We start from the raw sequence: 13,703 nt of genomic DNA on the forward strand, positions 1-13,703 counted from the left end.
ATAGTATTTTAATACTACGATTAGGAATTTGATAAAAATATTTTAATAAAATATTATATATATTTAAAGGTTAAAAGTATTATATATATATATATATATATATATATATATATATATATATATATATATATTTGAGATTACAACTACTCCTTGAGCAGTATGTTTGCAGGGGCTATTTTAAAAAAAAAAAAAAATCCCAAAATGTTAGGTGCATTGTCCCCCCCCAACTCCCCCGCCACTTCCCCTTCTTTGCAATTTTTCCTTTTGGTCCCTAAATAATTCTCCTCCTCCTTTCATCTTTTCGACGAGATACCATCGGCCAATGGCACACTAGGCAGTGCCAGCAACCTTCAGCGACTGATATGACATGAACAGTGGCGGTGAAGGGTGGCTGAAGCTAGTGGTTTTGAAAAGAGAGAGAAAGGAGGGAGAAAATGGGTCCAAAACTTTGGAACATCATACCCGGCTATCCCAACGTCCGATTGAGGTGATTTCATCGACTATGAACTCCCGGGGAAGAGATCTTTCAGATGAAATACCACGCCAGATTTTGTGGTTGTTTCCGACACAGGCAAAGAGAGAGAAAAAAAAATAGATTTTTACCACTTTTTAATGAGATTCCGACCAATTCGACCCTCGGATTGGCGATTCAAGACTACTGTTGAACTCAGGGTGATGAAACTTTTGAGATGGGACCGACCTCACTCTGATTGGATATCATTTGAGAAAGGCGATAATTGAACGGTCCATATCATTTAGTGAGATTTTCGACCCTTTTTTTGATTCTCATAAATTTAAAATAATTATAAAATAATTATTAATAATTTTTGGATTTTGTTTATATGTGATCGGATCAGCTATAGCTCACTAACACTCGAGACTGAGTTTTTGACTCGGTCTGGGTGTCTGACGAGCTGTCCCAGAAAGAGATCATATTTATAGTCGTTACTAGCATTTTCAGTCGTCCCAGAAGCGTTCCGGGTAGCAGAATTTGCAAAGGTAATCCCAAACTTAAGTCATGTAATTTTTACCTTGGCTAAACAAACTGATAAATCTATAAAATATTGCTGACTTAGTTAAATTGAGTGAAATAAATTTAATCAATGCAAGGATGATGTAGAGGACCTCCAAGAATATTTTTATAATTTTTGAAGTACTGAAAATAATTATTTGGACTGTAGATGAATCAGGAACTCAAGAGGGAGTTTGGAGGATTGAACCTAGATTAAGATTCTTATAGGCCCCGGATGGGTGTTATAATTATTGTTATGGGCCTAAGGGCCTATGTGTTGTTAATGGTGTATTTTCCTACAGGGGGGTTAGGTCCAGTTACAAGGGAGATTCTACCAAAATTTCAGCAAGACCATAAGAAATTATTCTTGTTTCTTTGATTAAATTAATTAATTAATTCTGTAAGTAAATTTGATAGAGTTCAATGTGTCTGTCTAGGTAATCGGGTCGACAAACCTTTGTTTTCCTTCCAGTCAAGCTAGCTACAATTGGGTCGACTAGTCTGTGAATTGGATATTGATTATTTTTGTAATTTCTGAAAGATTAATGCACCAAAAGGTGCAAAGTTAGCAATTTTAAAATTTTTCTTAACCCTAGGGTTTCATGCAGTACATAAACTATTTATGATATTGTAAAACACATAATTTGATCATAACAAATTATGTTTCAATTGTTAACATGCCTAATTGCCATTGGAAAATAAAAGCCTAAAATTAACAAGTTAAAGTTTAGGGAAACTTACCCCTAAGGTATAGAATCAAATCCAACACCTATTTTGGGGAGTGAAGACCACCAATTATTGATCTTCTAGCCTGTCCACAAAAACAAGAAGACCAAAGCTTCCTTGAATCAACAAAATTCCTCTCTTGCGTCCTCCTTGATTTGGCCAAACTTGGAACAAGCAAGGAGTTTAGTTTTTTCTAGGTTTAATCTTATGAAAGTGAAGAGAAACTATTTCTCAACTTTTAATTGAAGAGTTATAACACTTAATCTCTCTTGAATTAAGCAAGAAAGGAAGAAGAAGGTTTGGTTATGGAGAGAGAGAGTGCACGGCCAACTCAAGAAGAAGATGATGATGATTCTTCTTTTCCCATCTTTATCTCTTATATATTTAATTTCCCTTAATTATTTTTAGCCTGACAAGTGTCCACACTTAATTCAAAGATTAAATATGTTTTCTAATCTAAGTTAGTCCACTTGTCAAGTTAAGATAATTAAAGGAATTAAAATTTTAATTAATTAGTATATGAAAAATACTACTTAATCAAGCACTTTCTTTCTCCTTTGACCAAGTCAAAGTTAACCAAAATTAATTTTCTACCTTATGCTTAATTAATCAAGTTTATATTAAACACTTTAAATATTAACTTAAATTCTTCCATAAATAAATTTAATTTCAAGTCATGCTAGAGACTTTATAATCTAATTGCAAACTAAATATATTAATTTGATGAATAAATTAAACCATTTAGTCAATTTAATCAAATTAAGTTTGCTTTGGTTAAATTGTTCTTATGTGTGTAACTTACTAGGTTCATTACTAATTCGAAATAAGAATAATCTTAACTCTTTAATAGTATTGGAACTATTCCATACTTAAAATAAAATTCCTTTTCATTTTTAGTTCTCATAAATCAGTGTTGACATCTGGCATAATGTACTATGACTATCCAATTAGTTATGAATTAATCCCTGATTCATGAACCTTGATCATACATACCATGCACTAAAATCTCTCCATTACAAAATTTTGACTCTAGCTAGAGTCATGATTTATGTCAAACTCTTGATGCTGAGAATCATATGTCCTCATTTTAATTTTAATTCTTGATTAATAAGACTTTTGAGTCAAAAACTCTTTTCTGACCAACTCTATCTGTCCTGGCCAGGAACTTGACTTATCAAGAACAATTTAAATGAACATAGGATTTTATCCCTATTTACTTAGGGTAACGGATCCCATCTTCACTAACACCTATCTCCATATATAACTAGTCAGAGCTAACATATGTCCATATACTCATTCCTAGTACAAGCTTAAAAGCAGTATCAAACTCAAACCACCTATATATAAGATAACTGTGTTATCTCAGGTCAAGGAATTATATGTACTATTATGATCTAGATGATTATATATTGACAAGAGTAAACTCTATGTACATATAATTTTACGTCAATAATTTGGCCTACTTATCTTATAAGTGCCCAATTTCTTTATTATATGGCATGAGACTCACTATTCTATATCATTAGTTTCTCATACTAATCATGAAAATAAACAAATATGACAATCTAAATGGATAAATCTTATTATGTGAAGTATCCAAAACTGCAAACAATGATTTATAGTACTTATATCAGAATGTTCCGTCACTCATATTCTTAATACTTTAAGAATGAAACATCTGATAAATTATTAAAGGATATTTTTTAATTAAATTTTAACCATTTAAATTCAAAAGAAAAAGATATATGCCATTAAAAGGAAATAAATATTTACAAGGTACAATTTCATGATATACTCTAGGACATATTATTAACAATTTCAATATTAATTATATATCTGGAATGCTTATGCATTCTATAAATAATTAATTATGCACGTAAATGATGTGTCCCTACCGTAAGTGCATGGGTCGTACAAGTAATACAGAAAAGATATCGTTCCCACGAGGAGTTGTGTTAATGATTGAATATTTGATATAAAAAGTTGACTAAATTGAACTATTCTTGAAATTAAAGCAATGAATTAATGAGTATTGGAGTATGAAATCTATATGTGCAAAATCAATAATCAATTCAATTATATAATGATTTAACTAAATTTGCATCAAATTAAAACAAGGAAATTCAAATGTGGCAATATTTAAATTGGCAAGCAATTAAATTCGATTAAAAATTAACAATGATAAAAAGGCGATTCCGGAGCTCGGGATTTCATATTCGAGCTATTTTGAGATTTTAAATCGGTTATCCAATCTTGTGAAATTTATGGTTTTAAGGAGATTAATTCTTAAATCCTTCGAATACCCTTTCGAGTGAGACAAAGAGTGTCTTAATCAAACTAATCCTACTTTCGTGGAGTTAGAATTAATTAAGACCCATTAAGTTCTTTAATTAATCTGTGAATCCTCTTAATCCTTAGTCTATTTCTAGATCTAAGTTAATTAAGTCCAATTCCTTGATTATCTATCACAAGGCCTTCTCCTTTCGGTGCCTCAACCATGGATTAAGAACATCACTTAATGGGATCCTACACTAAGTATGTCATTAAGCAAACAAGAAATGAATAAAACTCATTAAGACCACAAAATATGGATTACCCAGTCAAAATCCACAAAATATCTCAAATATTACAACCCTTACTCTAGAATCAAAATAAAACTACTCGCTATCCATAATGCTTACAAAATATATTGAGTTTAAATGGAAATAAAGCTTTAATCTAAGCTAAGGAACAAGAAACTAAACACTAGAAATGTAGGAAAAAATGTAAGGAAAGAAAGAAATCTGCAAATCTTGGTTGAAAATGGTGTGGAAGGTGAAAATGACTCTTCAGCTGCTGCCTCCCCTCTTTCTTTCCTTTTCTGCTCCTTTTCTTCCCTTTGTCCCCCCTTTCTAAAATGGGAAATGGGACTATTTATAGCATTTTCTGACATGGAGCCCTAAAATTGTGTGTTTGAGGAGGGATTTTCTGAGGGAATCTTCTGCCAGCTCATTAATGAACTCTTTATGGGACTACATAAGTGGACTGCATAAGTCATGTAGTCCCTTATGCAGTTTTCGGCTGGTTTCTGGTTCACTTATGCAAAACTGCATGACTTGGTGCATAGGTTATGCACAATTCCGTGAGAGTGCATAAGGGAGGCGTGAATGTGCATAAGCTATGCAGTCTCCTTATGCACATTTCGGCAGGTATTGGAACAGTGATTTTTCTCCTTATGCAGATCCGCATAGCTTATGCGGCAAGTTATGCACAATTTGGTCGATGTATATTTCAGCTTGAAAACTTGTTTTTGACATCTTTGGCTGTAGAAGTCACTCCTCAATGGCAAAATTTCTTTTCAGTCCTTCACAAACACCATTTTTCCTACAAAACAAAGTAAAAATTACAAATTAATCCAAAATTGACAATTATGAAAAACTAACTAAATAACTAATGAAATTAGCTAAAAATAACTAATAATAAAATAAAATGGCTATGAAATTAGACCTAAATGACTATGCAAAATGTATGCATCAGTAAATAGTTAATATATTAGGGATATTTTTAGCTGCTGTATATTTAATTATTATTATTTAATTGCGATTGTCACCCTGAAGATAATTTGGAGCTCTGTGTGTATTTGTTGGCATGAGTATGGTGCGGTTATGGATATGGGTAGGACGGGTAGTCGCGGCTAGAGCTTAACTCGCTAGGACCCTACCCTTATATATAGATAAGTTGGGGTGAGTACGACTTTAAGTTAATTTCGCTAATTCCCTCACTTGGATTATTAAGTAAAAGTTCGGTTTGAGTTGACTTTGCTGGCAGGTATTGGATTAAGAGAGCTGTATAGATGATTAGCTTCTATATATATATTGATGTGATACAGTGGGTGTGTGAGTAGTTTCAAATTAACTTTTCGTGTGAATATTAGATGAATTATTGTTATATGTAATGGATGTACATTTAGAAATTGCACTTATAATTAATATATAAACTCTCTGAGTCGAGTACTCATTTCTGTTCAAATATTTTTTTCTAGGTTCCAAGAGGAGTGGATTTATTTTTTCAAATCTAACCTGCATTTTTCTCCGCAAGTGGTACTTCATAGTTTAGTAGTTTATTATATCTATTTATTTATTTATTTAATTATTTGTTTGTTTAATATCTAGAGCTTCACTGTGACATTGATTTATGAATATATATTGTATTAATTAATGGAAAATTTATGATATTAAATAGTTTGTACATGATGACTATCAAGGATGAGCTAGGCTCCCCTAGTTTTGGATTTTCTGATAATTATTGGGTTGAGTTGGCCCAAATAAATTTATTTTACTTTATGTTATTTTGTTTATATGTTAGGCATTGATTTTGGTCTTGGTTAAAGGTTTGATAACAGTGAGGCTTACTACGGGTCTCAGGGGCTTTATACCAGCCCAGGTTTTAGTGCCGATCCAGCCCACGGGATCAGGTTGTGACACTTTATCTAAACTAATTTTAAATTTTATCAAAAAAGATGGTTCAATAATTAAATTTATAAAAAAATCAGTATAGATAATTATATACATATGTACAAAAATATTTTTAAAAAAGTGGGATCAATTTACCCTCATTTTATACTTTCAATTGTTGCTGCATATTGATGTTAGGCATCAATTTATCCGAGTATTGTACACAAGGTACAACTTAATAGTTGTGGAGAAAGTTTCTGTACATGATACCCAATAAATATGATGACTAAAAGTAGTTCCACTTGGTATTTATAGTGCTCAATAGTGCTCTTATGGAGCATTTTAACAAAAAAAAGAGTTTTAAGATGATTTTTTATTGATGATAGAGGTAATTCAAAGCAAGGAGAAAAAATTATCATGATACACCTTAAATGTTGAATATGCTTTTATGGGTTTGTAGCATAACCTGAATCAAAAAAACCCACGATGTAACCCAATTGGAATATTTTATAAAGTCTGCAGTATTAGCAGCGTCGCAGCAGATAGGCCTAGTCCTAAAATGAGATACCTTGCGAACTTTACAGGCCAAGGTATTCCTTGTTATTTCAAAAAGGCATAACTAAAGCTATTACGTGGAGCAGTGATTCTTTTATTTCATACCACGGCTCAGAAAATGTCACTTTATTCTTTGCTCAATTGTGTCATATTTTGTCTAATGTTATAATCTTTTCCACTTGTGTGACCTCTAAAGATCTTTCTTATCTTCCCCATCTTATTCTTGGAGTAGTAAATGGCTTCTGCTATCATTTTCTCAGGCCAAATCCCACGGCAGAACTTCTGCTTCAAAGCAATGGCTGCCGCCACGCCTGCAGCCATGCCCTTTAAACTGTCATCTCAGTTTGCCCATAGAAATACGAAAATGGGGCAGCAGGGAATCTGTTTAAGAAGGCAGACACTGAGCAAACCATTTGACAATTGGAGGCTCAACTTGATCATGCCATCAGCAGCAGACAGTGATGACATTACATTTGATCAGCTTTCTGCAGCACTCATGATCAGGAACTTCTATACCTGCATTAATGAGAAAAGGTTAAAAGAACTAGATGAATACATTTCAGATGATTGTTGCTTTGAGGACTGCTCATTTGTTTCTCCAATTCAAGGCAAAAAGGTCTCCTCTTCATCCTTTCGTAAACTTCTTCTCTACCTAATACACGATTCACTTTTTATTTTTCCCAAAGAAAGCTTAACAAATAACAATGAATTCCTGCAGGAGGTTATGCATTTCTATCAACAGCTTACCACAGGCATGGGCCACAATGTGAAGTTCAGCATTGAACATGTATGTGAAGATGATAATAAATTCACAGCAGGAGTAAACTGGCACATGGGTATGAATGATCATCCAACATTGTTTTGCTCGAATTTGCATTTATTTTTTACTAATAAATTTAAGATCCATAATCACCTTCAGGAAATGATGAATCTTTGTACTGTGGCAGAATGGAAAAGGAGACAGATACCTTTCACCAGGGGATGCAGCTTTTATGAATGCTCACGAGAAGGCGATCGACTAGTCATAAAGTACCTATCAAATTAATAGAATGCTCCACCTACACAGTCCATGAGGAAACATCAGCTTCTCACTAATTGATACTTTGCTGCAGGAAAGCTCGGGTTGTAATTGAATCACCCATCAAACCAGGAGGCATGGTGCTGGTAAGCACCCAGAATGACATCTTCTAGCTTCCTAATTGTTTTAGCCAAGAATTGAACAATTCTTCTACTCCATATATACCATAACCTGATTTTAACTCATAGTTTCCTTCTTCACGTGGCTTTCTTGCATTGAGGAATTCAGACTCTGTTAAAGAATGTGACTGCAATATTCGATGATTTCCCAAAGTTTGCAGAATGTACGTGCATGTTCATTATCACTTAACCAAACAGCTTCTAGCACAAAACACATTGCATGATGACAACATACTACTTCCATTCTTTCACTTGTGCAGGGTTCCTAAAGAGTCCTCACGTCATAGTACGGTTCTTGCTAAAGATTTACTCCAGACTTCTAGCACCTATTGTTAATCCACTTCTGAGAGGCTACGTCAAAATTTGGGGTTTCGTTGCTCGACTATTTGTGTTCGCTCTAAGCATTCTTCTCCACATTTCAAAGAAATACTTTGGGTAGGAAACACTAACAAAGATCCTTACGTACATAAAAGGTATGGCTTTGCATCGTCAATCACTCATCATCATCACTGTCATGGCTCGACCACATTTCGAACAATGAGAGAGCAAGCAGGATTGTCTGATGAAAGCTTTATAGGGTCTGTCATTCGATTCAAAACTCGCCTCCTTCTCTAGAATCATTACTCTCTTGTTTCTTTAAGTTGAAGTAGCAGAGCATATCACTCTCAGAAATACAAAGTTCTCGAATTTATATAATTAGAACAATAACAAGAACAAAGAGGATAAGATATAATTTGTAATTCACAGAAAATAATAATGCTGCTATTCCACGCATAAAAGCTCTGGTTCTTGTACTCCTCTTTCAAAAACTATGGTTAATATTTTCACAATAACAACTCTACAAAGCAGAGAATATGCAGAGAGACATGTTAAGGAAATAAATATCGCGAGAGATAGTTCACTAGATTCATTGCTTAAAAGACAAAAAAATGAAAGGCCCATGGCTACTGCAATTCTGAAACTAATGTCAAATTGTGCAACTGATTCAAGATTGAACTGGAACCGAAAGCTAGAAACTTTGCAAAGAAAAACCCACCAAATGGAAAGCCAGAGTTCTATTCATTCCACCAGATGCACCAAAAAGACAAAGACTTAAAAAGTTGATCATCACTACCAAGAATTAATCTCAATAACCCAAAATTCCATTTGTAAGGAGCAAGAAGAGAAAAGGAATCCCAACAGAGCAATGGCTTTGCTTTTTCTCAGCAGCAGCAAAGAAAACAGACAACAACTTCTTGGTTAGTACGAGCACTAGCAGAGACCGAAGTCTTGAGAAAACATTCGGGAAAATTCATGTTTTTGACCCAACTCCCGTGGCAGTGGGCCTAGCAGGTGCAACCAGTGGGACCCAGTCATTCATTTGATTGAATTTAGGACCGCCAGATGAAAATGAGGCAGATGCGTGTTTACCAACATTTCCTCTTTCTCTGTGCTTGACATAGGCTATTATGCTCACCATCAACCTGATGTAAAATACGGATTAGGCCTATTGGGCTTATCTGATAAATCGAAATGGTGGGCCCTTTAAGTAATTGGATTCATCTCGGCCCACATCAGTCCTTTTCCGTCTATGCCATTCAATATTATTAAGTTTTAGAAATGAATTTGAATTTAGAAATTATATTCTTCACATCTTTAATCAATGGCGGAGCCAGAAATAAATTTTAAAAAGCCAAATAAAATTTAACATATATTTATATATATTAATAATTTTTTAATAAAAATATATAAATATATTTATATTTTAAAAAAAATATCTTATCTCATATTTTAGTCTTTAAAAAGTAAAATTGAGTTAACTTTATAATTCTAATAACATTAAAATTGAAAGAAAAATTAAATTAAAAAAAGGGTATCACTAGAATTTTTTTTATAAAGATGGATGATTATTATAAAAATTTAAGGGTGGGATAACAAATTTAAATAAAAATTGGGAATCCTACTAATTTAATTCTTTTTTTTTTTTTTAATAAAAAAGTTAGATACTTAGACTCGGTTGCACGTTTTGTGCTACGCCCATAGCCCATTCACCTAAAATACAAAATTGGATGATGCAAGCCATTACGCACCCCATGTGTTTGCTAAGAATGACGAGACACGGTCGCACTCACCCACCACCGCCACCACCACTACGGCTTAAACAGCCGCCACCTCCCACGTTTGTTTTTCTTCAAAGTACACACAAATTTTATAATTTTTATTTAAAATAATTTTAAAAAAAGAGATCAAATAAAATTTATTTAATTTTTTGAAAAAAAGGTACACATGAATAATAAGCTCAAATTTTCATCAAATTTGATTCGGAAAGTGAACAGGAAAGATAGTTTCTATAATGAGACAAGGAGAGAATTGAGAATTTACCAACGCAAAGCTTCAACACCTATAATTACAACTCTATTTGAAAACGTATCCTCTTATTTTGTCAGAAACACCTTAAAAAAAGCAAACAATGAGTGTTGTGATTGGGCTTGCATTTGTATGAGCCGATGTTAGTGGGTCAACAAGTTGATTGGAGCTATGCTTACCTCTCGCCAAATTTTTTGAGTAGGTTTAATTTTATATAATATAAAATAGATAATTGCTAAAAAAAATTCTATATTTTAAACATTTTTATAATTCTATTTCATATTATAAAAATTAACAATTAACTTTATTTTTTTCTATAAATTTTAACTTTTTAATCTTTATCAATTTTATTTCACTATTAGGAAAAATATTATCTCACTAACAAAAGTACTACGCAAGCGCCATATAAACATGATTTAGTTATAGTCAATATAAAAGAGGAAGACATACTTTTGATTGAAAGGAAAAAAAAATATTTTATTCAATGTAAGTACTTTATATTGATATATATTTAACAAATATGCACTTAAATAATTCTTTAATATTGATAGATGAAATAAAGATATGGGATTAGGATACTTGAAGAGACTGTGAACATATATTTTTTGGTAAGAATGTATTATTTCAGTATTGATACTATTCGTTGAAATTTGAGTCAAATAGTTAGTGTTCGGACGAAGAATCTAATGTGACAGTCAAAGTATCGGCGCTTGGTTAAAGAGCTAAAGCAAAAAAAAGAGCCTTTGCTAGAGCCAGACAGACCATGACGTGGTAATCCAGACTGAGTAGAATTGTGCTTGGGCAACCCAGACGGAGTAGAAGAGTGCTCAAATAACCCAGACCGAGTAAAAGAGTGCTTGGGCTGGTAAGGCTAAACAAATAATTAAGAAGATAGATCAAGTGTAAATGCTCGCTTGGTAAGTCGAGCACCAACTGTATTGAGCATCAGCAATACCAGTCAATAATAACACTAGATCTTTAGGAGGAAATCTCAAGATATTAATTGAATATCCGAGATAGCTACAACGGCTACTTAGTTTTTAGTCTATAAATATGAGAAACAACTATTAATCAGGTATGCATGCTCTGTAATATTTATTACCGAAACTCTTATTATTCAATTCTTCACTTTCATGACAAATCTCTAACTTGAGTATCGGAGTGGCTAGCCAATAGGCTACTGACCTCACTGATTTCTTATTTTTCAAGCATACTTGGCATTTTGAGTATCAAGGATACTAATATAGAAAGTATTACATATTATTAAAACTGTATTCTTATGTAACACTTACATGGCGTTTTTGTTAGTGATATAACAATATTTTTAAGAGAAGTAGCACTTGTAAGAGTTAAAAAGTTTAGGGCTTAATTGATTCATAATATAGGGTAAAATTGCAAAAATTTAAAAAGTATAAGATTTTTTTTTTTAGTTATCGCTATATATAATTCATTTTATATAAATTTAAGTATAAATATTTAATTTGTTAAAAAAAATTAACAATTTTATTAAATTCAATATATAAAATTAAGCTTAGAATAATCACACACTTTTTTTTTTCTTTTGCCAACTGCGATTGTCAACTTTAGTAGGTCTAAAAGTTAGTTCTTAATGGCATGTGTCAATGGCAGTTTGCCTAATTTTCTTACCAATATATAACTTTGAGAGAAGTTTGACATATCATTAAATGCCTAATTCCATCCTTAATTTAAAAGTAGCCAAACAAATGATTGTATACTGTCTAGGGATTTTGCAATAAAGGAAATGGCTGTAAAAGAACTAAGAAATTTTGGAATAAGAATTCTGATGTTTATTGCCTCAGAAATCAAAGATATATATAAAAAATTACAGCTAACAAATAGGTTCCTAATCAAGCTAAACTACTAAAATTGTATCAGAATCATACAACAAAAGGTAAGAACAGATATGCACACAAAAATTCCTAAACAAATGCCCTAAATAAATGCAAAATAAGTGGCAGCTAACAGCTACCTTTCCAATACCCCCCCCCCTCAAGTTGGAGCATGGAGATCTCGAATGCCCAACTTACGAAGAAGAAAGTCAAACTGATCCTTTCCCAACGCCTTTGTGAAGATATCTACAGGTTGCATTGAACTACGTACATAATCTGTTCGAATGTTACCATTCAATATCTCATCACGGATAAAATGATAGTCCACTTTAATATGCTTGGTACGTTCATGATAGACAGGATTAGCAGCTATATGTAGAGTTGCCTGATTATCACAATACAAATTCATACGTTCAGTATGCACCACACCAAGAGAATTCAATAATCCTTTCAACCATTTAAGTTCACAAGTTGTAGTACTCATAGATCGATATTCAGCTTCAGCGGATGAGCGAGACACTGTCTGTTGCTTTTTAGTCTTCCACGAGATAGGGGATTCACCCAAAAGAACAAAATAACCGGTCAAAGACCGTCTCGTCAAAGGACAGCTAGCCTAATCAGAATCACAGTAAGTAGACAATTTAAGATCACAATTGGCATGCAGTAGTATACGTTGACCTGGATTTCCTTTCAAATAATGCACAACTCTAACAGCTGCCTCCCAATGAGCTTTCTTCGGTTGTTGCATGAACTGAGCAAGAATATGCACACAATAAGACAACTCGGGCCGAGTTATTGTTAGATAAATAAGCCGTCCCACCAGACGCCTATACTGAGTAGGGTCATCCACATCATCACTCTCGGTAAGGGCCAGCTTGTGATTTTGTTCAAGAGGAGTTTTAGCCGGCTTGCAACCCAGTAATCCAACTTCTGAAATTACATCCAACGCATACTTACGTTGACACAAGAAAATACCATTCGAGTTTCTGGCTACTTCAATCCCTAAGAAAAATTTCAGCTTCCCCAAGTCTTTCATATGAAAGCAACGACTCAAATAGTTCTTGAATTTTTGTACAGCGGAAACATCATTGCTGGAGATAATAAGGTCATCCACATAAATAAGCACATTCAATTGAATAGTCCCAGCTTGAAAAGTGAACAAAGAGTAATCTGAATATGATTGCTGAAATCCATAAGCTTTCAGAGATGCAGCCAATTTCGCAAACCAACATCTAGGTGCTTGCTGCAAACCGTATAGAGATTTCCGGAGTTTACAAACCTTCCCTGGTGATTGAGAAGCAAATCCAGGCGGCATCTTCATGTAAACCTCTTCCTCAAAATCACCGTGTAAGAAAGCATTTTGGACATCCATCTGATGGAGTTCCCAATTCTTTGCAGCCGCAATGGCAAGAAAGGTGCGCACAGTAACCATTTTTGCTGTAGGAGCAAAAGTCTCCTAATAATCTATGCCTTCAACTTGATTATTTCCCAATATCACTAACCGCGCCTTGTATCGTTCAACACTTCCATCAGAATTGTATTTAATTTTGTATTCCCACTTGCTTCCTATTGCTTTCTTCCCAA

General features: G+C 33.4%; 1 protein-coding gene across 1 annotated transcript; it reads left to right on the top strand.

The window, feature by feature from the left end:
- The first annotated feature begins 6,593 nt into the window (after window positions 1-6,593).
- LOC110658449 (uncharacterized) lies at window positions 6,594-9,144 on the top strand. Its single transcript, XM_058153686.1, has 6 exons — window positions 6,594-7,342; window positions 7,445-7,562; window positions 7,674-7,755; window positions 7,839-7,890; window positions 8,033-8,087; window positions 8,184-9,144. The coding sequence occupies exons 1-6, from the start codon at window positions 6,962-6,964 to the stop codon at window positions 8,360-8,362; spliced, it is 867 nt and encodes a 288-aa protein (XP_058009669.1). The 5' UTR covers window positions 6,594-6,961; the 3' UTR covers window positions 8,363-9,144.
- The last annotated feature ends 4,559 nt before the right edge of the window (window positions 9,145-13,703 follow it).

The sequence above is a fragment of the Hevea brasiliensis genome, chromosome 9 (genome assembly GCF_030052815.1).
Source record: "Hevea brasiliensis isolate MT/VB/25A 57/8 chromosome 9, ASM3005281v1, whole genome shotgun sequence".
Taxonomy (NCBI): Eukaryota; Viridiplantae; Streptophyta; class Magnoliopsida; order Malpighiales; family Euphorbiaceae; genus Hevea; species Hevea brasiliensis.